This window comes from Larimichthys crocea, chromosome XXI (assembly GCF_000972845.2).
Source record: "Larimichthys crocea isolate SSNF chromosome XXI, L_crocea_2.0, whole genome shotgun sequence".
NCBI lineage: Eukaryota > Metazoa > Chordata > Actinopteri > Sciaenidae > Larimichthys > Larimichthys crocea.
Genome location: NC_040031.1, coordinates 20,310,037 through 20,334,166, shown reverse-complemented (window position 1 = coordinate 20,334,166; position 24,130 = coordinate 20,310,037). Strand labels below are relative to the sequence as shown.

At 41.4% G+C, this 24,130-nt stretch overlaps 1 protein-coding gene across 1 annotated transcript in view; it reads left to right on the top strand.

Moving 5' to 3' along the window:
• The first annotated feature begins 16,137 nt into the window (after positions 1-16,137).
• LOC104940462 (genetic suppressor element 1) overlaps positions 16,138-24,130 on the top strand; it is a 37,877-nt gene continuing 29,884 nt past the window's right edge. Inside the window, exon 1 of the mRNA XM_019255600.2 lies at positions 16,138-16,792. Within this exon, the coding sequence (XP_019111145.2) occupies positions 16,756-16,792 (37 nt within the window). The 5' untranslated portion in view covers positions 16,138-16,755. The remainder of the gene's footprint in view (positions 16,793-24,130) is intronic.

The following is a 24,130-nucleotide window of genomic DNA, read 5'->3' as shown; positions in this document are numbered from 1 at the left end:
CTAAAACCTTATAAAGAATTTAGTCTTTGAGAGACTGTACAGAGAATACACTGATTGTTTAAAATGCAGTATCTATCTATCTATCTATCTATCTATCTATCTATCTATCTATCTATCTATCTATCTATCTATCTATCTATCTATCTATCTACCTACCTACCTATCTATCATAACGATAACAAAAACCAAAACAATAAGTAAACATTACAGTTACACAGGTTTTGAGAGCAGTGCAAGTAAAAAAAAAAAAAAAATGAATAAACATACAGGAGAAAATGTGACATTTTAAAACACCGTTTTATATGGAGGTACTTTAAGTTACTGTACAAGGGGGATAAGTGATAAATCTATTAGTATTTTACAAAATTGCCACACACAAAAAAGCATTTAAATGTGTGTTTAAAAGAGTATTTATTGGCAGGAATGAAATCCAATATTCATTAGTATGTTTTCATTAGTGTGTAATCAATGAAAATAAGAATCGTGTTGTTGGTGTCTTATGATGAGCTCTTTATATCTACAGTAAGAGCGGGTCCTCTTCAGTGAATCCCACATGTTCAACAGCCATTTTTCTACAGTAGCCCAGAACAGGCAAATCGAACACTGATCTAGATATGGACTATTGCTTTTTATGTGAATTTGGCAGCCAGAATATTCATTTGGTTGCAATCTGCAATATCACCACTAGGTGCCGCTAAATCTTACACACTGGACCTTTAACTACTTGGCATCTATTAACTTTAATTCAAGTTTAAGTTATTGTTGTATCAACATTTACAAAGATTTCAGTTCAGTTCAGTTTATTAATCAGATATAATCAGGTACAATCATAGTGAAACAAATAAATTATGATGTATTATTATACGTTAAAATGCGATAAGACTTTTTTGATCTCAGTGGAAAAGAGCTAGTCTTCATTACAAACTATCAAACCTAACATTAAGTATAATGAGTAAAAGCAGACAAGGGGGAAATAATAATAAAGAATAATATCTAATAATCTAATTATTATTATTAGTATTATTATTCTTATTATTATTATTATTATGTATTATTAATAATAATATCATCTCTCATCAGAAGAAGAAATTAACTTCCAGCTTAAGATGGTGTGGAGACAACATCAACATTTGTCAGTCATTTATTTAAGAAAATTAACCACATTTTGGACCACACTACATGAGCATAATTGAACCATATGTCATCCTTGTATTGTATATTTGAATATGTCCACCAGGACCAGAACTGAGAAGTTACTGTCGTTCAAGTGAATCTGACCTGAGTCACTTGATCATCAGGAAATCCTGGGCCCCCCCTGACAAGCGCTCACTCAGGGCCCTGAAACAATAAATACTGACAATTCCTTGCATGTTTCAGGGCTCTTTTCTGGTCCCCCGAATCATTCATCTCCTCCCCAAACCTTCACCAGAAATGTCTAAAGCTTCTTATTTCAGAGATTTTCAAACAGTTCATTTCTACTCTTTCCTCTTAAATGTTCTCTGTTCACCCCATTAGTCTAACCTGTGTGTGTGGTCCGGATCAGAAGGAGGCCTCAAAACCCGTCTGTCTTTCTTTTATAAACATGCACACACTTTAATGGTCTGAGTTTAACGTCGATGAAGATGAAGAATATGGCATCTCGTATTGTACTGGAGAGACCGACTTACGTAACATTAAAATGTGTGAAAACAGTTTCTTGGGCATCAAGGTGCACGGTCATCTTGAAATTGCTGTGTGTTGATGCTAAAATGATGATAAATTTAAATAAAAATATTGTTTAAACAACCGACTCTCCAATGTGAGCTTATTATGTCATCAGTCATTATATTTTTGACCTACATGGAAGTTTGTATATGCAGCGTTCTCACAATTAAAGGTCCAGTGTGTTGGATTTAGTGGCACCTAGCAGTGACATTGCAGATTGCAACCAAATAAATACTTTCTCTCGCCTCACCCTCTCCTTTTAAGCATGTAGGAAAAACTCCAGGGAAGAGGACCTGCTCTTACTGTAGATATAAAAAGCTAATTTTAAGAAAACAAAAACACAATGATTCATATATTCAGGTGATTATACATTAATGAAAACATACTAATTAATATCATATTTAATCCTGCAATTAAATACTCCCAAATCTTAAACACTGGACCTCTAATCTGAAGATTTATCAGGCTTTTGATGCTCTGGGCAGAAACATATATATCATATACAGTATGTCATATATATTTTGTCCCTCAGCACTGTGAGTGGGCCAGCAGAGGGCAGTGTCGATCTGACAAATACAGTCAATAAAGAAGAATCACGGCTTTCTCACTGATCTCTGTACACCCAGTTAGATCATCACCACTTCAAACAGTCTTGTGCATACAACAGGATCAGCATGTCAAAACAAAGAATTTAAGAAAATGTTTTGTTAACACTCTGCAAAGGGAAGACATTTCGAGATCAGAAAAAAATGCGACGAGGGAGGATCAAACAGACACGAAGGGCAGAGATGGAGACAGACAAGGGAGGGTTTGGTAGACATGAAGGAAAAACTAAAGACAGAGGGAGAGAAAGTGAGGGATGGTGATTCCCCTCTCGGCCTCCCCTGTGGCTGGACTTGTCTCTGCTAATGACCCTGTCTGCTGGCTCACACAGACAGATGGTGAATTAACTCCAATTAGCCTGCTCTCACCAGATCTCCTGTGACAGCTCAGCACACACACACACACACACACACACACACACACACACACACACACACACACACACACACACACACACACACACATACATCACGAGAGCTCATGAGAAGTTAATTTGGATGCTCTGCAGTCGATTACATTTACATTTGTTTGTCTTTGGTCAGGAAGTAACGTAAAAGAGAGTTTCATCACTTATTCAGAGTATTTTTAATATTTAAATCACACTTAAACTCACTGTGGTCTGTGATATGATTGTTGTGTGTAAACTATCAAGCTTTCATATAATATCTAATATAAGCTTTTCACAACTGCACACACACACACACACACACACACACACACACATGGACTGGAGACAGCTAGTACTGTGTGACTGTGACCTCCTGCCACTGTGTTCAGCGTTAGTGAGGTGTGACCGGTCATCATTGATACAGTGCACATTCTCTGAGTGGCTGAACTCACATGACATGTCAAACAGAGCATGGCGTGTATTTGTGGTGTGTGTGTGTGTGTGTGTGTGTGTGTGTGTGTGTGTGTGTCCACAGAGTTGTGTGTTAGAATAACTGTCACTCACAGGAAGACGTCATATCGTCTACTTCAGTGTCCTGCATTGAAAATGTTACTTAAAGGTCCAATTTAAGGCGGCTCTATTTTGAAAATATGTCAGAAATGTAATATAATAGACATTACTGTGTTCTCATTAGTGTATAATCACCTGAAAATAAGAGTTGTTATATTTTTGTTACATTCGAATGAGCCTTTTTATATTTACTGATGACGCGAGTCAGCCATGTTAAACCACCATGTTTCTACAGTAGCCCAGAAAGGATAAACTAAATATACAAAAATAATAATAATATATTATTTTTATATTTAGTTTATTGGCCCTTCACCTTTACTCTTGGAAGGAGTTTAAGTAAAAGTATTTGCGATCAGAAATATGTGCTAAAACAATAAAAGTAAATAAAGTGTTACACTATTACCAGCGTTTTATTGGTGTAGTTGGTGCTTGTTTTAAACCATTTTGTATTAATCTGCTGATTATTTTTTTCTAATCGATTGATTGATTTTTATTAATAATATGTTTATTGTCATTTTCTTATGCTATGACGTCCCATCAAAAAACATACAACAACAATATAAAATGTTTTGGGTATTTACATCACTTAAGTAAGTATAGTGAGTATACTTCTGGATACTATAACGGACGAGGCTTGATCTATTGACAGAGAACTCTGTTTTTAATTGCACAGAAAATAATTGCAGCATCCTGGCTGAAAGCACGGCCCTCCAGCATAACAGAGTGGAGAAGCGAGGTAAAAAATGTCTTTGTCATAAAGAAAATTGGAGATTGCAGTTGAGAGGTTCACTGAAAGATGGTCACCATTATTACAGCCAAAACAGGAACTCTAATTTATTATTTTCTTTCTTCTCTTTTATTGTTGTTTTTTTGTAGTACACTTGATACTAGGTGTATTTGGCCAATATTTTTAAGTGCAAACTCAAGACCTTTCTTTTCAATCTGCCCTTTACCTGACCTATATTTGTAAATTGTATTTTCATCTGTTATACCATTTTCACTTTTATTTATTCATTTTGTTAGTTGTCTGTCTATTAATATATCTTAAGTTTAATTTTTGGCCATATGCATATTTTATTACATGTTGACGTGGTTTGAGAAAGAATTATTTCATGACAATGGAGTGAACAAGTGTAATTGCATGAGCATCTCCTTTTCATGTGTGTGTATATGTTATATGTACATTTGTCATTGTATATGCATCCAATACAAAATCAGTTAAAAACAACAAAAAAAAACAAGGTTTACAAACTGTTTTAAAGAGCTTAGGATGAAACAGAATGCCAAACAAGTTACAATCGAGAATTAATAAAACACAACAAAGACAACAGAGAACAAGCAGAGCTACGAAAAATTAAAAACTGAGTATTCTTTCTTTCTAAAAGCTTAGTAATCAAAATATAGCAGAACAGTAATATATACAGTATATATAGGTATAAATATAAATAATGAATAATTGAAATAATTAAAAAGAAACCAGCAAATCTGCAAATCTCAATAATCATACTTCTTAATTAATTTTCTGTTAATCGACTTTTCGATTAACTGACTCATCGTTTTGGGTGCACTTGTATAAACTGTTGGGTAGTTTAATTTATAACAAAATATCACATTTGATAAACCCTTCATATGTTTTGTATGTAAAAATCTTAAATTGCAAAAGCTGTCAGATAAATGTAGTGGAATATAAATTACTTGAGTAAATGTACTTAGTTACAATCACAATGCTCTCCGGACATGTATGTTTTTTATTTTATCACACAATGGAGAACATGTCTCTTACATGGTGATGCTACACAGTCTTAGTGTGTGTGTGTGTGTGTGTTTAACAGGTGTTGTGCTGCAGCTACAAGGACTCCATCTGGGCAGTGTGACTGGGAGGTCTCCGGTGACCTCTGACCTCTTCCTCAAACCGGGGTCGGCAGGTGTGGAGCGTGGGGCAAAGGTCAGGAGGTCAGCTGCTACGTTTGTGAACACAATGACATTATCGAACACTGCTGCGAAATAAAGACTCTGATATGCACGAGCATGACAGTCAATAAGCCTCTCTATGAAGTGTGTGCAAGTACAGTGCATGTGGTGTGTGTGTGTGTGTGTGTGTGTGTGTGTGTGTGTGTGTGTCTGTGTGATAGGACATGTTTGTGAGTAAAAGTGTGTGTGTGAGCAGAGTGGAGTAATCCCTTCAAATCTCTTTAATTGGTCTGATCCATACGTCGGGCACGGGGACAGTATGGACAACAGCAGTGTGTGTGTGTGTGTGTGTTGGTGACCCCCCTGCACAGGAGTTGTAACACCTCGGCCGATCTCTGACCTTAGCTCAGAGGATGTCACACACTGTTTACTGTAGAGCTAAACTAGAGTCCTCGTTTTACTCTGTACTCTCTTCGGTGTGTGTGTGTGTGTGTGTGTGTGTGTGTGTGTGTGTGTACTCCTGTCAGCACACTGACACTGAGGCGAAACGACAAGTGTCACTGAATCATTATGTCAAGAGAGAGGGGGAGCCAGAGAAAGAGAAAGAGAGAAGGAGGGAGGAGACAAATGAGACAAATGAGGAGTGATGAGCGAGATGTGGGTTGGTGTGTGAGTTGATATGTGTGTGAGCGTGTGTGTGTGTGTGCGTGTCTGTGTTTGTGTGTGTGTGACGGAGGGAGGATGAAGATGAAGCACAATAGATGGAAGGATGGAGCGATATCTTAAAAGAAAGGACACATCCTGAGCGCTCAGATTTGCTCCAGTTTTTTATCGTTTGGCCTTAACTTGTCATAACACCGTGCTCTGAGATCAAGACAAGAGGCAAGACTGCTACAGCAGTGTTTGACGGGGGGAGAAAGAGGAGCAGTCAGATGATTAGACAGGTTGTAAACAAGCCAACAGTTTATCCAGATTATTTAAACTAGAGCTTCCCACTGTTTTATGCACTGCAGACCATTTTTATACTGAAAATGTTGTTAAGGATCAGCTGACGGTGGGTTTAGGCTTGTAATCTCTTTCTATGTATCCCCCCAACACACAAGAAAGCCGTTTTATGCCTGTTATTCAGTCAGTATTTCATTGTGGGTGCTAACTAAATGAAGTAATCTCAGCAGCACTCATAGTAACAGCGTCACACAGACTTCATGTACTGCTGATTGATTGGTTATCTTGCATATTGACGACCTGTTTAGAGAGCCAATGTGCAGGATTTAATGACATTTATTGGTGTAGTTGCAGATTGCTCACCTCACCCTTGCAAGCATATCAGAGAAGCTGAGGTGGCTGCAGAAAGAAAATGATGCCAGAGCCAGTGTTTGGTTTGACCATTCTGGGTTAGTGTAGGAACATGACGGTAGAACATGGTGGTGCAGAAGACTGTGGATGTACAATTCTTTGGGGACCCAAAAGGCAAACACAGTCCAGGAGACAGGAATCAATTAAAGCAGTTTATTGTCACAAAGGTGGTGGTGGAAATGACTTAGATGAATCACTCAGATGCAAAGTGGCTAGAGGGCTTGTGGTGAATATCTGGTGAGGAGCAGTGAAGAGTAAGTCTAAAGTAAAGCAGAAGGGCTGACAGGAGAACAGAGTAATCACAAAAACAAGGTTAAAAAAAAAAATTTGGCCATTGCATCTGTACCACAAAGGACAGTGCATAAACTGTCAGTCTGGATGAGTAAGCTGGGTCTGGATCGAGAGGTTTCAGCTGTGTCAGTAGATTGCCAGGTGAGAGGGATCAGGAAGCTGCAGCATACTTAGACTTGCTATTTTGAGTGCATAAGTGTGTTTACGCTGTCAATAATGGCAAAAATGCAATGTACAGTCAAAAAGTTGAGTGTGAAACGCTGGACACTTCTCGCCCTCAGTGGTGTGACCTCTAAAGGGGAAGGACCACCGGCTTTGTAAAAATGGCTAAGGAAGCTGCTGGAGCTAAAGCAGTTGCTGTGAATACCACAATGTACAAATATTGTAGTATATATGTTTTATATTTTGGTAGTAAATGTTGAAACCTCTGTACAGGGGTGATTTTCTTTTTTAAACACCTATTCAAATTATTTTATGGCTTAAAATTATGCAGAATTAATAGTGTGGCCAGTTAATTGATGTTACTGATGACCCAGGCGTCATTCGGCCTGCCTCAGGTCCGTCGATGATCCACGGTGGAAGAAGCAGTACATCTAACATGGCGGCAGCCAGCACTGCTTAATTTCACCTTCAAATCAGCGCTTTGGAAACCTGTGGGTGACGTCACTCAGACTCTGTCCATCCTTTATACTGTCATTGGAACTAACCTTAAATGATCTACTTAAACATCTGGTGAACATCTGTATTAAGTCACACGCACACACACACAGACACACACATACACACACACACACACAAACTCTCCCTAGTGGTTAAATCAAAATATACACACAAATGGCTACTACAACATCCACGAAGAGGACTTGCTTTCTCTATTAATATGAAAGGCTCATTCTACTCTTACTCTCTTACTTTTTTAAAAACTACAACACACTCTCTCTTTCTCTGACTGCTCATGTTTCTTCCCCTGCAATTAACTTGCCAAAAAGACAGACTCATCCTTTAACACCCGAGCTCTTGTGTGTATTTGTGTGTGCTACAGTTCGATAACTACAACTGGGGTCAGTGTTTCCCAGTGTGCCGTGGATCAATGTGCACCGGTGGGATGAAGCGCTTCATTAAGTGCTTTTTCATGTCATGGGCTGCAGTTCTGTCATACAATCATACAGAAAAATGGGCCTGAAGACATGCAGTGACACATATGCAGACACACACACACACACACACACACACACGCACACACACACTCAGTCATCATATCTTCTTTTCTCTCCTCCCTCAATGTGTGAACTCTCAGTTACAACACAGTCTTGGTTTTATGCTGCATAAATTGATGCGTTCTTGTCAACCCTCCCCTTCTCAGTACAGCTCTGTTCCACTTGTGTGTATTGTACCACTGCTGCACTGTTGTTGTTGTTGTTGTTGTTGTTGTTGTTGTTGCTATAGTGTGCCTTATAAGTGCTAACCCCCCCCCCCTCCCTTTCTCCTCCTCTCTCTTCATTTGCTTCCCCCTTAGAGCTGATGTGATTTAAGGCTGTGCTTGAAGACTGAAGACTGGGCTGTTATCTGCCTGTTATTGATGCGAGCTGTAACTCTCACTGTCCGCACACTCTACAGGCAGACAGAAAGAGAGACAGAGGACTGCTGCTCCAGAGGGATGGGTGGATGGAAGAAAAGAAACAGTGGGGAGATAATGCCAGCAGATTGATGGCTTTCCCTGTAATGTTCAGACTTCAGACTGTGTAGCGTTTTTTTTCCCTGGATTTATGCACAAACAATAGCATGTTTTAAAAATGTTAAGATTTGAGATTTCGTCCCTCGCCATCCCTTCCTATTTCCTCTGCTTCCATCCCCCCCTCCATCCCTCCAACCTCCCCCCTCCGCTCTCTCCATCTGTACATTATGTAGATGTCAATAATTTAGCACAAGATTCAAGAATTCAGTGCTTAACAACAGGTTACGATCTTTGCTATAAAAGCCATAAAATATGCGTTTGTGAATAAAATATGATTCTGTCTCTTTCAAAGCAGCTGAAACCTGTCAAGATTGCCATTTGTTTTCTGACAGTAACGCGGTGAAGTGACAGTTCAAAAGCGGGGGTTTGTCTTTATCTTGGCAGGTTTTCAATCTTTGCTCTATTTCTGCACACCGCGGAGCATTATTTTGTATCCATTGTTTTGTAGACCGTCTTTCATCTCCAGGGCTTTGTTGTTTTCTCTCTCACCACGTCTCGCTCTCTCCCCCTCTCCCCCTCTTACATCGTGACTTCTTCTTTTTTCTCTCTTTCTTTTACAGTTTCATCTTGTATTGTACAGTAACAGTAACACTGGGATTGAAGCACGTAAACAGCTAACACATCCCACTCTAACTGCCCCTATAACCTCCAATCACCTGCCTCACCCAAAGCACCCAGCTCTAAATGCACTGCTGCGTCCTTCTCCTTTTTTCCTACTCCTCCTGCCGTCCTTCCTCCCTTCTGTCTTTTTGCTTTTCCTCCCTCCTTCTCCCAACACTCCTCCTCCTCCTCCTCCTCCTCCCCCCTTTACCCCACAGGCCTGGAGATCGTTCCTTTGTTCCTGACATCTGTTTTGTTGGGTGATTAATTGAGATGAGCATGTGGGGTGAAGGCCTGTAGAGGGGGAGCTCAGACCCCCCAGGTAATGTGGATGTGTATGTGTCTGTGTGTGTGGACATGTGTGTGTGTGTGAAGGTGTGTGTGTTGGCTATAATAATCGTTGATCTGGATAGTTAGTGCAGACTGCCAGGATTTCCCTCAACAGCCATAAAATATGACACATCTGAATATCTGTTATCTTGATTTAAAAAAATGTTTAAAAAGCTGCCCTCACGCGGCAGAAAATCTCCTCAGTCTTTCCTTCAGTGTTTTAATTCAGCAGTGCGAGATATAAAGTGACAGCTGACTGACAAGTGACAGCACTGGTTGCACACACCAGCATGCCTGCACGATATCCCTGTAGGCAGAGCTGTGATTTGCAGATAATCATGATACACCATAACCACCACGGTGCATCAGTCGAACACATCTGTCTGGAAATGTACAGTAAATTACATGTATGTTGTAGAGTGACCTTCAAAGTGCATTCTCAGCAAATGATTGATCGACCAAGCACACACACAAAAAGAGATAAAAGATAATGTAAGAAGACAGTGGACCCCACTAGGGGTCGCCAAGGTTTCACAGGGGGTCACAAGGATGTCTTGATTTTAAGGGGTGTAAGAAAACCTTAATATATATAGCAGTAGTAGTAATATCTCATTCCTTCATTAATTTCTGGGAAAGAAAAACTAAATTAAATTGTTTATTTTCAAGGTTTATTTTATTATTTTAGATATAAACTTTAAAAACAGTTTAAGGGCACACTGAAAACCTGAACATCTTCACTCTTTACTAAATAGCCTTATCCTGCATTACACAGTTAAAACAATGAAAGAACAATGTTGAAGTGTCACAGTGACTAAAACCATGAATTTGTCAAAAATGAAGCCTATTCTGTTATTGTCACTCCATTTGCACTACCTCTGCTTAATGCTGTGACTTTTATTCAGTCACTACAACCTAATTTAATTGCATATAGTTTTTTTATTTCTATTTGTCGTTCTAAAAATCGATTTTTATTTTGATGTTTGTAAAATTCACAGGTTTAATTTAAATGCAGATTTATGTTATAGGTTATCTTTGACGTGTGTTTACTGTGTTATAGGTTAATTTTAATGTATGCTTACTGTGTGTTTACTGTGTCTCATGCCGCTACTGGATGCTTGGATTTGTATGCAGTTTAAGACAGCATCTATCTATTAAATATGTATGTATTTTATTTTATTTGTAGCACCTTTGTCCTGTCACATCACTAACGTGACTACAAAGTATCAGAAAATGTGTTAAAGGCCAATACTGCATGCTTTTCACAACAACAGTATGCAGCTCCTTCCTATTTAGACATTAGTATTAACTATTCTCCTTTAGCTTATTAGCCACTTTGTGCTCTCACTTCCTTCAGCTGCTCCTCAGAATTAATAGATGAGGTGACTTACAAAGACATTCTGACTGAACCTTAGACGATTTGTGTGCTAAAGAATGGAAGGAAAGGTTTGAGGTTTGTGTCTGAGGTGGTGATTTATGATCCTTTGAGGTCAGAAAACATCAGAAGGGACAGACGCAGGTTTAGAGGTCACAGAGTCAGGTCAGAGGTCAGGGAGGGGGTCACCGCGGTGGTCAGGCAAATGTGCTGAGAGAAGTTCAAAACTGTCCTGTGGGGCTCTGCCGATGTGATCCTGACTATGGGGGTGTGTTTGTTTCCCCGAATGGGGGGAAGTGTAATCAATGTGGCACCAGGGATGGTGGCACTGTTAGGGTGGGACCTGCCTGACCCACGAGGGCTGCAGCATGGAGGAGGAGATACATATAGAGATAATCACTAGATATCACCATCTGGGTAGACAGAGTGGGGCCAAACAAAGGCACAGCAGCAGGCTAATTTCCCACTCAGTGAGTGTGTTAGTGTGTCTGTTATACTTGTAAATAGACAGATGGACACGATAGATAGATAGATAGATAGATAGATAGATAGATAGATAGATAGATAGATAGATAGATAGATAGAGAGGAAGATTAGATTTTTGACAAATCATATGCCAGGATTTTATAACTTAAGATATGTAATAGAATGTACAACGTAAGTTTAAAGAACAACATTAAAGTTGTATTTCAAAATATTATGATTATTTTGTTCAGTAGTTTTACGAGTTTTATGCTTTTTTTTCTTTATTAATATATATATATAATTAATATTATATATATATATATATATATAGATATAATATATATATTTATATATATATATATATATATATAGATAGATGGTCAGAGTGACAATGAAATTAAATATTGAATTAAATATGTAGCTTATTGTATAAATGTTTATGTCCATACTAAGAATTTCACATCTTTCTTTGTAATTTTAAGGTAAATTAGTCTTTTTAAATTAGACTTATTAGTTTTAGTCTCGATCTGAGTTGAGTCTTGATACAAGTATGTAGAATAAAAGCACACAAAAATAAAATGGGCAAAGTCAGGAAAACAATGGATTGCAATGGTAGTGCGGGTTGTCCAGTAATTACGGTAAAATTACGGTATTTCTCTGAAGAACTATTAATAATGTCACTTTAATGAAGGCGTTGTAATGTAATAATTCTGGGATAATTCTGGAATCTGTAAAGTAACAATGTTTTGACTAAAAATGCCAGTAAATTTATAGTTTTTGACTTTTGTTTAAATTTGCCAGTCATTTTATTGTTAAAAAAAATTCTTTTAGATAGAAGTAAAACTTTTGATATAATTTAGAAACATTCAGTAATACAATCTCGAGAATGTGTTATGTTAATTATTTTTGCAGGGCCGCACAGAAAATGAGATGTACATACTGTGTCCCCATATAGACATATGTTGATATGCATATGCAGTACTTCTTTGTGTACACGTTCACAAACGCTAACAGAAACACACACTCACAAGACCGAATGTCACAGCAGCAGGCTAATTTCCCACTCAGTATGTGTGTCGATGGGCTCTGCTCATACTTGCAAATGGACAGATGGACATGAGCGAGAGAGAGGGGGAGAGAGAGAGAGGGAGAGAGGGAGAAATATGGGGAAGGAGTGAGGGGAGAGAGAGGGGGATGGGGGGTTTGAAGGGGTGAAGAAGTACAGTGAAGCCCTGTGGCTCAGGCCCATTAACAGTCTTGATTTATGCTGCTCTGCATGCTGTGGTGGGACAACGTCAGCCGAGTGTACTGTATGTGTGTGTGTGTTTGCTGATTCAGGGCTTCGGCAGGCCACACTCTGATAATACATGTCTATGTGAGCATGCATGAACGTCGTGTTTAGGATAGTTTCGTGGCCAGACAGGCACCAGACAGTCCAGAGTTTAGCTCGGGGGCTGAAATGTTTTTTACATTTTTTTGTTCTCTTCATCCTCATTTGTAGACTGACACCGTCACACGAATACAGCATGCACCACACAAAGACACACAGACCAAAAACCAATCTAAATCCACCGTAGCAATCCAAACCTCAATAAGACTGCAGTTTAGGGTGTTATTACTGAGCGTCTGAGGCTGTGTCATGAGTTTGGAGGAGACAGTCCTGTGATTGTGCTGCTTTTTGGATAATTTCTGTAACAGACTAATGCTGAGGGTGGTGGCGGTGGTGTGGATTTAGTTTCATGTCCCAACAAATTTTTTATTTTTTTCTCCTCTTTCTTGAGGTCACCATGAACACATCAGTGTCCAATTAAATCCCTGATGGTATGGAAGACACAGAGAGGCTGATGAAGAGGAGAGGAGAAATGATGAGAAGGATCAGTTGAAAGAAGCGTTCCTCTGGTTTCTCTATACAATATGTGCATAATGACTTCCGCTGACAATTATCTTTGATCCAGCGTGAGCCACCACCTCCTCATCTCCCCCCTCCATCACTTGGGTACCCATCCTCGATCCACCATCTTTTAATCTTTTCCTCTCAGCGATGATGCCCGTCCTCTGTCGTCTCCTTTTAAATGTCTTTCCCGAAACTGCCAGAGTGACTTCAGGAATGACAAACATATTTACTGTTTGTCTCGTCAACACATGTACACCCCCACCCTGTGTGAGTGGATACAGAGTGACTGGGTAATGAGGCTCACTCACTCAGGGTCAGCGACCTCATAGGGGTTGAGATGACGAGGAGGAGGAGGAGGAGGGGGGTAGTGAAAACAAGAGGGGACGGGAAAGCTGGAATAATAGCAAGATGGAGGAGGGATTTCTCCCCCCCCATCATCTCTCTCCCTTTATTTGTCATCTTCTGTGTGTTTCTTGTCAGCAGTCAGAGTGCTGCATAGACACAGGGGAGAGAAGGGGGAAGTGGCAATGGGAGAAAATGTTTAAGTGCTGATGGCAGTCCCCTGGTTGGTGCTGGGACCGGGGTGGGTGTCAGCTCTTATTCTGCCACAGCATGCTTCTGCAAATGATAGAGAAAGAGCCGGAGAGGAGATGAGAAGAGCTAGAGGGGGGATGGGGTTGGTTTGTTTCTATGATGGCGTGTGTTCTGAAGACAGAACATAAAGAAAAAGAGTGCTGTGTGATGCGTGAGACTGGTGTTTTATTGACCACATCTCCACTTCCTCTTCCTCATCTTTGTTTCTTTTCTCCATCCCTCCTCCTCCTCCTCCTCTACCGTCGCTGGTCGGGGCGATAGATTGAGTTATACTGCTCCCTCGGTGACAGGCATTCCCTCACGTTTCCACGGCGATAAGGTCAAAGGTGGACACTCGTTATTGGCTGTTGTCTGTAATCATCACAGATCGTGCTGTGTGTTTGTCGGCCCTCCTCCTCCTCCGCCTCTCTTGACCTCGACAACCCTGCTCTGTGCAGCGGAGCGTGACCCTCCGGAGGCCAAAGGGCTTCGACTGTCTCGACCTGGGGGTCAGGGGTGTTTACAGAGTGTCGGCAGTGTGTGTGTGTGTGTGTGACAGTTTGAGCTGATCATACAGACGAGAAGACAAATAATAGTTTTGATCTGATTCAGAGCCAATCGCAGGAAATGTGTTTTTCTTTGGGTCACCCATCACACCCACAACACACACACACACCCTCTTCCCCCACTATCACCACCTCTCCATCCTCTTTGCTGTTTCCTTAGTATTCTTTATCTCTTCTCTCCAGTCAGCCTGCCCTGTCAGTTTGTGGTTGGTTGATGTTTCACAACTTCTACCCATAGCTGTTGATCAGTGTGTGTGTGTGTTTATGTGTGTGGTTTTGCATGCCTGCGTGCACTTGTGTGCCCTTCTGTGTGTTCACACACATGAATCTTGAAAGTGTTTATTTGTGTGTGTGTGTGTGTGTGTGTACTGTATATAGTGTGTCCTACAACAGTCTCTCTTCATTGATTCAGCTGTGACAGACGGGGTTATAGATATCTCTTTGAGGCCCTCACGATCAATCTTATCACCGGCATGCTTCCTCCACACAATTCACAATGAAGAGGGAAAGAGGTAATAGAGGGGAAAGTGAGGAAATGTAAACAGGGGGGAAATAAAAGAAGGAGAAGAAGAAGAGGGGGTGTAGGAATTGAAAGGAAACTGGAAGAGAGGGGTGAAATAACTGAGACAAAGTTAAATTTGAGAAACATGCTCCTGTCCATCTCCATTCTTATACGTGAATGTGTGTGCTGCACGCACCATATGTGCGAGAGAGGAAGTGACAGAGAGAAATGAGAGCTACTCTGAAGAGATGGAGACAGTGATAGAGCGGCCAGGTTCCTCTGGACGCACACACAGAAACCACAAGCGGCAGAAAGACGCTCCACATTCACTTTATACCACCAACGAGCAGAACACCACAGAACCACCTCTAATAATTGCTCCTAAATGGCACATCATTCCCCCCATGTGATGCAGCTTGGTTTGATGCTATGAGTGTGTGTGTGTGTGTGTGTGTGGGCAGTGGTTTCTGGCTAACGTGGCTGTGAGAGAATTGGGTCTCTGTGACAGTAGATGGGACGTTAGCTCGCCAAGAGTGGACAGTAATTGATGGAAAGCCCGGCTAACGTGATGTGTCAGACATATGAGGCCTGTCTAATCAATGGGAGCATGTGACCGGTTTTGGGGGCTATGTACGTGTGTGTGTGTGTGTGTGTGGATGATACAGTTATGCTGGTCACATCACGGTATGCAGCAGCGTGTCTGCGATCCAAAGCAGATGCACAAGGCTGTTGATTTTTCAGGACTGGAGGCTGAAAAAGGAGGAGGAGAAGAGGAGATCTGAATGAAGCAGATGCTTAAGGGCAGGTTTTAACCTCCTCCTTCCCTCCCTTCCTCCCTCCTCAACACACACAAATAACACACACACACACACATAACACACTTTTCCCCTGTCCTCCACTCTCCCTTCCTCTCTCTCCCATGATGAATCAGCTGTCACTCAGGCACCAGTCCAATCTACTGATAATGAGAACTGCATCAACACCCTCTCGCCTCTCTTCCTCCCTCTTTCTCTTCCTCTCAATCTCTTTTTACTCACACACACACGCACACGCGCACACATGCCAACTAAATCATCCTTCCTCCTCTCTTCACATTTCACACACATACAGACACGTGTGCGTGCCACACACACAAACTCATTCATCTCTCCCTCACTCATCCGTCTTATGATTCTCCTCCCCTCTTTTTTTTCCCTCCCTCCCTTCCTACCTCCTCCTCCTCCTCCTCCTCCTCCTCCTCCTCTGTGCTCGCTGAGCTGAGCAGTCAGTGGTGGGACTGAGGCAAAGGAGGGAGGATAAAGCAAGAATAGAGACAGAAAAGAGAACAGAGGCAGAGAAAAACAGATCATTATACAGCAAACGAGCAAGAGGCCGCTGAATGAATAACAAGGAAGGGATTACAAAGCGCAGGACTCAGAAAAAGAGAGGAGAGAACACCGACTGAAGACTCTCTCTCTCTTTCTCTAACTCCCTCCCCCCCTCTTTCTATCCTTCCTGTCACCCTCCCAACTCTCTCAGAGGCTCTCCCTCTCCCAGGCGATCTCCTCAGTGAAAGATGGCATGAGCACACTGTCACCCATCTTCAGCTTGTGGAGCGTTTTGTTGGCCTCATTCTCTCTCACTTTCTCTGTTCTTCTTCCTCTCTCTTCCTTAATCTCTGATCCTTCCATCTCTTTACTCCGCACGGGTTCAGTCCAGAGGTTGAAGAGTAGAGGAGGGAGGTAGACAGAGGCTGACCTCTCCACCTCCTCCCTCCTCGCACCCGCAGGGCTCAGAGTGAGAGGGGGGGGAGCCGTCTGATGACTTTACACCAACCAACGAGCTCCTTAACCCGGGACGACCACAGCTCGATCCTCCTCTTCTTCTCTCAGTCAGTGGAGGAGTGATCCAGGACCATGTTTGGATTAAAGACTCCACACTTCTACCTCCCAGGTAAGACCATTTTTATTTGAGTATTTCATGTTTTTTGAGCTTTTCTCTGTGCTGGTATTTTTCTTGTGCTGCTTCCAAACCAGTCACATGGCTGCAGAGTGAATTTCCCTTTCATTCAATCATTCTTTCAAGGCATAATTAATAGCTCGAGTGATGTCACATTGATTTACTGTCTTCAGCTAGTTAAGGAGAGATACCCAGCGCTTCTGTCAGAGTCACAGATGCTACAGCCACTATGTTGAATAGTATTTTTATTATTATTAATATTATTATTTTCAAGTGAACTGAGCAGCAAGATTTGCTCACAGCGTTCATCCAAACTGATATTGCGTTTATATAGTTGTATATTTTCTTAAAAAAAAGAGGATTATTTGCTTTGTTGTTGTTATGGATCATTTATTAAGAGGACAACATTTCCAACTTAAAACAAAATAAAACTAGTTATCAGTATTTTGATCATTACAGACAATGATTTAAGTCATTCTTCTCTGATGTGAATATTTGCTTGTTTTCTTCGTCTTCTGTGATATTAAATTTTAGTCCGTTTCAATGCGTCCTCTTGGGCATTTTCTCCCTGTTTACTGATATTTAATAGATCGGATTTACTGTAGTCTTCCAGGCGACTGCGTGATACCAAAGTGAGTGCAGTCAGTGTCAGTGTGGAGACAGGTGTGAGGTTACCTGAGAAAGGTGCTTAAACATGCCCGATGGGCAGGATGACAGAATGACACTGAAAAGAGAAAGGAGGGGTGTGGAGAGAAGAGGTCAGCGAAGAGGCAGTGTGAAGAAGAGAATTAAAATGACGAGGTTAGGAGGAAAGAGATGGTGTGTGAACTGTGATTGTGTACTTTTGAAGCAGCAAATGATATGAAAGATAATGTTATGGAACAGTTTGCATAAAGGCAGACCTTCCCGATGTGTCTACCCCCCCCCCACCCTGACATATAACCCTGCTCTCTGACCTTTTAGTTGTCTGGGTCAGACGGTGGTCAATGATTAAAAATCCTGCTGTGGCAGAGGTGAAAGATGGAGGGAGGGAAAGGGGTGATCAGAGAAAGAGAGAGAGAGAGGAAGAGGCAGGGAGGGAAGAGGGATTGATCGGGGGAATTAAAGGGCGGAGGGCAGATTAAACAATGTTCTTTGCTTTGTGAATCTTTCATGCTGCTTTTTGAATTATACATCTGCTTTCATAGATGATTGAATCAGACTGATTATGTGGTGCTTTGTCATTGTTTGTATATTTGTGTGTGTGTGTGTGTGTGTGTTTTCTATCAGCGCGTGCATGTGAGCGAGAGGGGAGGAAGAAGAAAATCTCTCCAGGAAGCAACAACCACCCCTCCTCCCTCTCTCCCTCCTCTCTAGCTTTCATCCTCTTCTTTCCTAGGTCTCGCTTAATGTCTGTGTGTTAGTGTGTGCACTTTTCAGGGAGTCTGTGTGAACTTGACTGTGTGTTTTTGTGTGTAAATGGGTTTTTGTCATAACTGGCACCTTCATATGTGTGTGTGTGTGTGTGTGTTTGTGTGTGTGTGTGTGTTCTCATCATTCACACACTGGAAGATGCCCCAGCCCCCTCCTGGTCCTAACTGCCGTTGCTGTGGAGACAGTGTCAGCCACGCGCTCGCTCCTCAATGATCATTTGACAATGTGTGTGTGTGTGTGTGTGTGTGTGTGTGAGGGGGGGGGTTGAAGGGTAAAGGATGTGCGTGTGTGTGTGTGTGTGTGTGTGTGTGTGTGTGTGTGCAATGCAGAGTGATTACTGTGTGATTAGTCAGGGTAGGAGTGGAGTAGAGTAAGGATGAGACAGGAATGGAGATTAGTGACAACAATAGAAAATCAGGTTAATGATATATATTATCTGCATGAAAATCTTTAATAAAACCATCAACAAGGAAAAGAAGATTGAAGTGTGAGATACATGACACAAAAGAGATTATGTGTGTGTGTGTGTGTGTGTGTATGCGTGTGTGTGTGTGTGTGTGTGTGTTTGCGTGTGTGCTACATCCACGCAGAGTACACCGTGACCTTAACATGATGTCGTAAGGAAAAGAAAGTGGCATTTTGCTATCTCCCACTGCCTGGACCCCCCCTGGTGATATGCAGCATACACATTACAGCAGTTTACTGTTTTTGTTTTCCATCAGTGGTTTGTCAGTTGATTCAAATGTATTTTCAAAGATTGTATTTTTTATTTTTTTTTTCAAAATCTCAATGAATTCCCAGGAGACGACTATGTTTAAACGACGAGGCTGGCTCCGTATTTTTTCTTGTTGTCAACAAATCCCATGAAAAAAACAAGTAACAAAACAAAAACCAACACTGCATTCGTCTCTTTCTCTTCTTTATCCTCTCTGTGACCCTCTACCCACACAATATTTGTGACATAAATCTATAAAGACTGGTCACAAATATGAATATTCTTATTTAAGAAGTGATTTATTATAAGAGCTGGGCACTGTAGTTTTTAACAAAATGTTAGTCAAAGAGGGGTTTAAGGATCAGTGTGTAGGATTTAATGTAATTTTGAGTTGTAGTTGTGGATTGCAACCCTAAGAAATGTGTGAAAGACACAAAATGCCGTATCTACACTGAGTCAGTGTTCAGTTTGTCCTCAACGGGCTACTGTAGAAACATGGCAGTAGAAACATGGCTTACTCTGTGGACCGGCAACCTCCATGGCTGTGAAGTGAAGCCAATGAGCGAGTGCCAAATGCTGCAGTTCCTCAAACGGCCACTTGAGACTGGCTACATAACGAGTCAATCTCCATTAGCCCCCATGTTAAATGTCCCAGTGTTTACAGCCTGGTACAAAAAACTGTTTTAGTCTCTATAGCTAATGACAACTGTACTGAGTCTGAATTTTTTATAACTCTTAAAAGCGTAGCCACTTTGATTGACAGGTACGTGTCGTTACAGATGGTTTGTTTCAGCACCGAGGCATCATTCAGCCCGCCTCAGGTCCACCGATGATCTACGTCTTTATTGATTTGTAGATTAGCTCAGAGAAGAAAGAGGCAGGACTGCCAACACGGCGGCCACCACACTCTGAGCTTCAAATGGATCTTTAAAACCTGTGGGTGACCTATGAAGTCCACATATATATACTGTCTATGTAGATGTAAAACTCAGCACACTGATGTTTTTTAATTTTTTTTGGACAACAGTGCATTGCATGAAGGAATAAGCTTAATCAGGATTTAACCTCACAGACAATAATTGCTTTTGGGATCAATTCATTGTTGGTTTTGGACTTTTCACAGGGTTTGTTGACAATGACAAAAATTAAGAACATCACTTGAATTGTTTGCAGAGGCCCGGCGGGCTGACATACTTCTGCAGTTCTCACAATGTCACCAGGTCAAACCCGACTCAAATGTCTGCATGAAGAATCGACACACACGGTGACATTTGTGTTTCTGTTCATGTATGCATTCACTCGTGTGCACACACATTATCCGCGGCAAGTCAATAGGGCGAGAAAGCCGGGTTGTTGACGTGTATATTAGCCTGCCATATTTATTGGCTGATGTGGTATTTTCGGGGGTTGGGTAGCTCTGTTCGACTTGACCTCTGCATTGATTTCCATGATATGTGTTAGAGCTACAAGGACACTGTGGCTTATGATTTATGGCAGATGTCACATGAACATACACACACACACCCTGTACAACGCACACACTTCTCACTCAGCCTCCGGCTGCTGTACTGCGAGCTTGGCATTTGATAACTTCACTCGAAATATTTCCCCTGCATTGCACAGCAGCAGCAGTTCTACATACACAAATAAATACTCATTTTTCAGACAGCAGAAGACTAATGACTTCAACAGACTCGTAAAAAAAGCGTGTGAGGGTTGCGGTGACAGAGTCTTTCTATCCAGGTGTCATAAAGAGAGGAAGACAGTGTTCAGATCAGCTAAAATAATTCAGTAAAAACAAATAAATCAACACATAGCTCAAGTTTGGAGCAAACTAAACATGTTATTTTATGCCACATGTAGACTCAAACTGGTTCTGAGAGTCTGTAAGGACTAAGGGATGCCTCAGTAGTGGATCAGTATCCCTTAACTCTTTCTTTTCATCTGCTTCCCTTTTATTTCTCCCCTCGTTTTTTTTTAGTTTTTTTTTTTTTACCTTGGTTAAGATGCCAGGTGGGCTCTGTCTCGTACATGTGGTGGAGCCAGAATTAAATCTCCGCTTTTGGGTCTTTATTTTAAGTAGGACACGAGGTGTTATGTGTATATGTATGTATGTTTTTAGTGGGTGGAGAAGCTCCTGGCACGCTTGTTTGGCCATACTTCTGTTCTGTATGTATATGGAGAGAGTCTTTGTGTATTCATGCAGGAGGCTGAGATGGGTGCTGCCTCAAAGGAAGCTGCTGTCATGCTCTCTTGTGCTGTTAATTGTGCGTGTGTTTGTGTGTGTGCGTTTGCATCTTTGTGCACAACCGTGTGGATGTTTGTGCTCGGTAACGTGTGCCGATGAAAACAGGGTCACGATGCTCCACCTCAAGGGCGCTGTTATTAATGAGATGAATAAAAGACCATGACAACAGCTTGATAACACAGAGGAGATAAAAAAAATACACACACACACATCATGTGGGAGCTGGGCGACTTTCTCTTGCCAAGAAAAAAAAACAAAAGAATCAAAGTGCAAAACAACCATAATCTATTTTTTATGTTTTTTACCCTCCAGAGACGGTGAAAATAAACCAGGAGAAGGAGTGTAAAAGAAAAGGAATGAATAAAACAATGTGTTTGGTAATGTCTCAACCAGAAAACAAACAAGTGAGCAAGTAAGCAAGTCGCCCTAATTGGTCAAAGAGCTGGTGTCACTAATGAGCTCTTAATTAACAGAGGATTCACTTAAAACACACACACACACACACACACACACGCTCACACAGGCAAACGTGCCTGCTCTGTGATGTTTACATTCATTTAGAACAAGCAGAAAGCTTTGATGTGAGGTCTCACATGCAAGCACACACACACACACACACACACACACACACACACACGCATGCAGCCTTCCCGCCTGCTCACTGAACTGAGGAGATTGGGATAAATGCCAGCAGATTTTGACCTGAGGTGATAACGACAACTCCTGGAAGCTCTCACACACACACACATGCACACACACAGTTTGCAGAACACATACACAGAGATAAGACACACACACACACGCTCAAAGCACACACATACACTAACACGCAGAGTAAAACTGTAATAAGCAGCTCTGTATATGATAACGAGCAGATGGCAGGAGGATTAGCCAAATGAAAATACAGCAGCAAAAATTTGCAGGCATTAATATCTTTTACAGGAACACATATCTAAACAAACACACATGCAGACATACACACACACACACATCTACAGGGTTGAGTTAAACAGGGAGAGAGAGAGAGACACTCAGTCCACTGCCCCCACTGGTCCTGCACCATCTGCATGTTCATGAACCATGTCAAAACATAATTGATTGAATGTGTCACTGTGTACATATGTGTGTGTGTGTGTGTGTGTGTGTGTGTGTGCGCGCACGTGTGTCTCTCTATACAGAGCAGGTTAACAGCAGTTAGATTGCTGTTACTGTCGCACAGGGTATGTGGGCTTCACAATGCAGATGTGTGTTTGCACATGCTTTCTCTTTGTGAGGTCCTCCAGCTGGGAGGGATGTGGTTGTCTCACACACACACACACACAGACACACACACACGCGTGTGCGCACGCCTGCGTGACCACACACACACACACACACACACACACACATGCACAATCAATGATGCCGCTTCACTGAAGAGCCTGTTGATTATGGGCATGGCTCAGTCTGCCACCTGGCCGCACCATGTTAGCAGGTTCTCGGTGACTACACACACACATGTATACACACACCACAAGCATAATATAATCAGACTTTAAAGGGTTAAAGGGTCAGTTCATCTAAATCTACACTTATCCTCCTCGCATGATCTAGGTATGCTGATATTTTCCACTCCACTGGACTTTGACTTTGAGATAAACTTTCCTGACATTTTAGCTGTTGGTGTGTGTGTTCATGTGAAAGCATATGGATGTCCTGGTGGATTGTTCTCCAATACAGCAGAGGTGAATTGTGTTAGCTGGGGCTCTGTCTATGAAGCACTGAAAAAAAGTAATAGCTCAACCACAGACAGTATAAAGAATGGACATATTATCTGTGTCATCACACAGAGGTTTCTTAAGAGCTGTATGAAGCTCAGAGTTTGTCCAACATTCCAGGCATTCTTAGTCCTGCCTGAAAGTCTCTCTCTCTAAAAGTCGGCAAAGTGGTGTATCTGCAGGCCTGAGGTGAGCTGAAAGAAGACTGGTTTCTCAAACAAACCGCCTGTAATGGCACGCACCTGTCAATCAAAGCGGCCACGCTGTTTATTATGTGCAATCTGAGCCTTAATATAATTTGAAAGGGTGAGTTAAATAGAAATTCACCCTTAGTACAGTTGTCATGAACGTCAAAATCAGCTATAGAGACCAAAACTGTTTTTTGTACTAGACTGTAAACATGTTTATTTCTGCTGTAGGTTGGACATTTTAACATGGGGGCTTATGGAGATTGACTCGTTCTGCCTCAAGTGGACGTTTGAGGAACTGCAGTTTTTGGCACTTCCACATTGGCCTCACTTCACAGACAAGGAGGTTTCCTCTTGAGCTCAACTCTTTAAATAACATCAGCGTCACTTTGGAGTACCACAACATTTAGGTCATCAATATCAATAGTCTAGTAATCTTAATTACAAAAATACCTATTGTAACATCAAGTAAGGGAAAGACTTGTGTCTTTATTATAAGGTGAATTTTCATGGAAGTTTTTCTAGTGAATTCACTTTTTATTGGCGTTGCTTTCATCAAGGACTTGTGTGAACTGATCCTTTAATTAATTCAGCCCTGATGCCGTAAACATATCATAGCATACACCTCATGGTGATACATCTGCAGACCGGCTGGCGTCTGACATTCAGACGTTTTGTGGACAGCAAGTGGCACACAGAAAAAAAAAGAAACATACAATTAACAAATCAGGAAGCTGTCAAATATGTTCCCAGTTTCTGTGGCACACATATGTACACTGTGACACACGTACACATCAACAGTGCACACGGTAACACACACGGTTACAGGGCACGTGTTTGCTCGTGTGTGATCTCTTGCCACTTTGTTCTGCTTCTGACTGTATTTGCATAATCTGCATAATGATGCCAGCTTTAATTGCCCACGCCCAGGTAAGGGATCATGTGGTTAAGTGGGAGATCATAATTATGTAAATAATTGGCCTGACCACAGCAAGCTGCTACTCTCTGCCA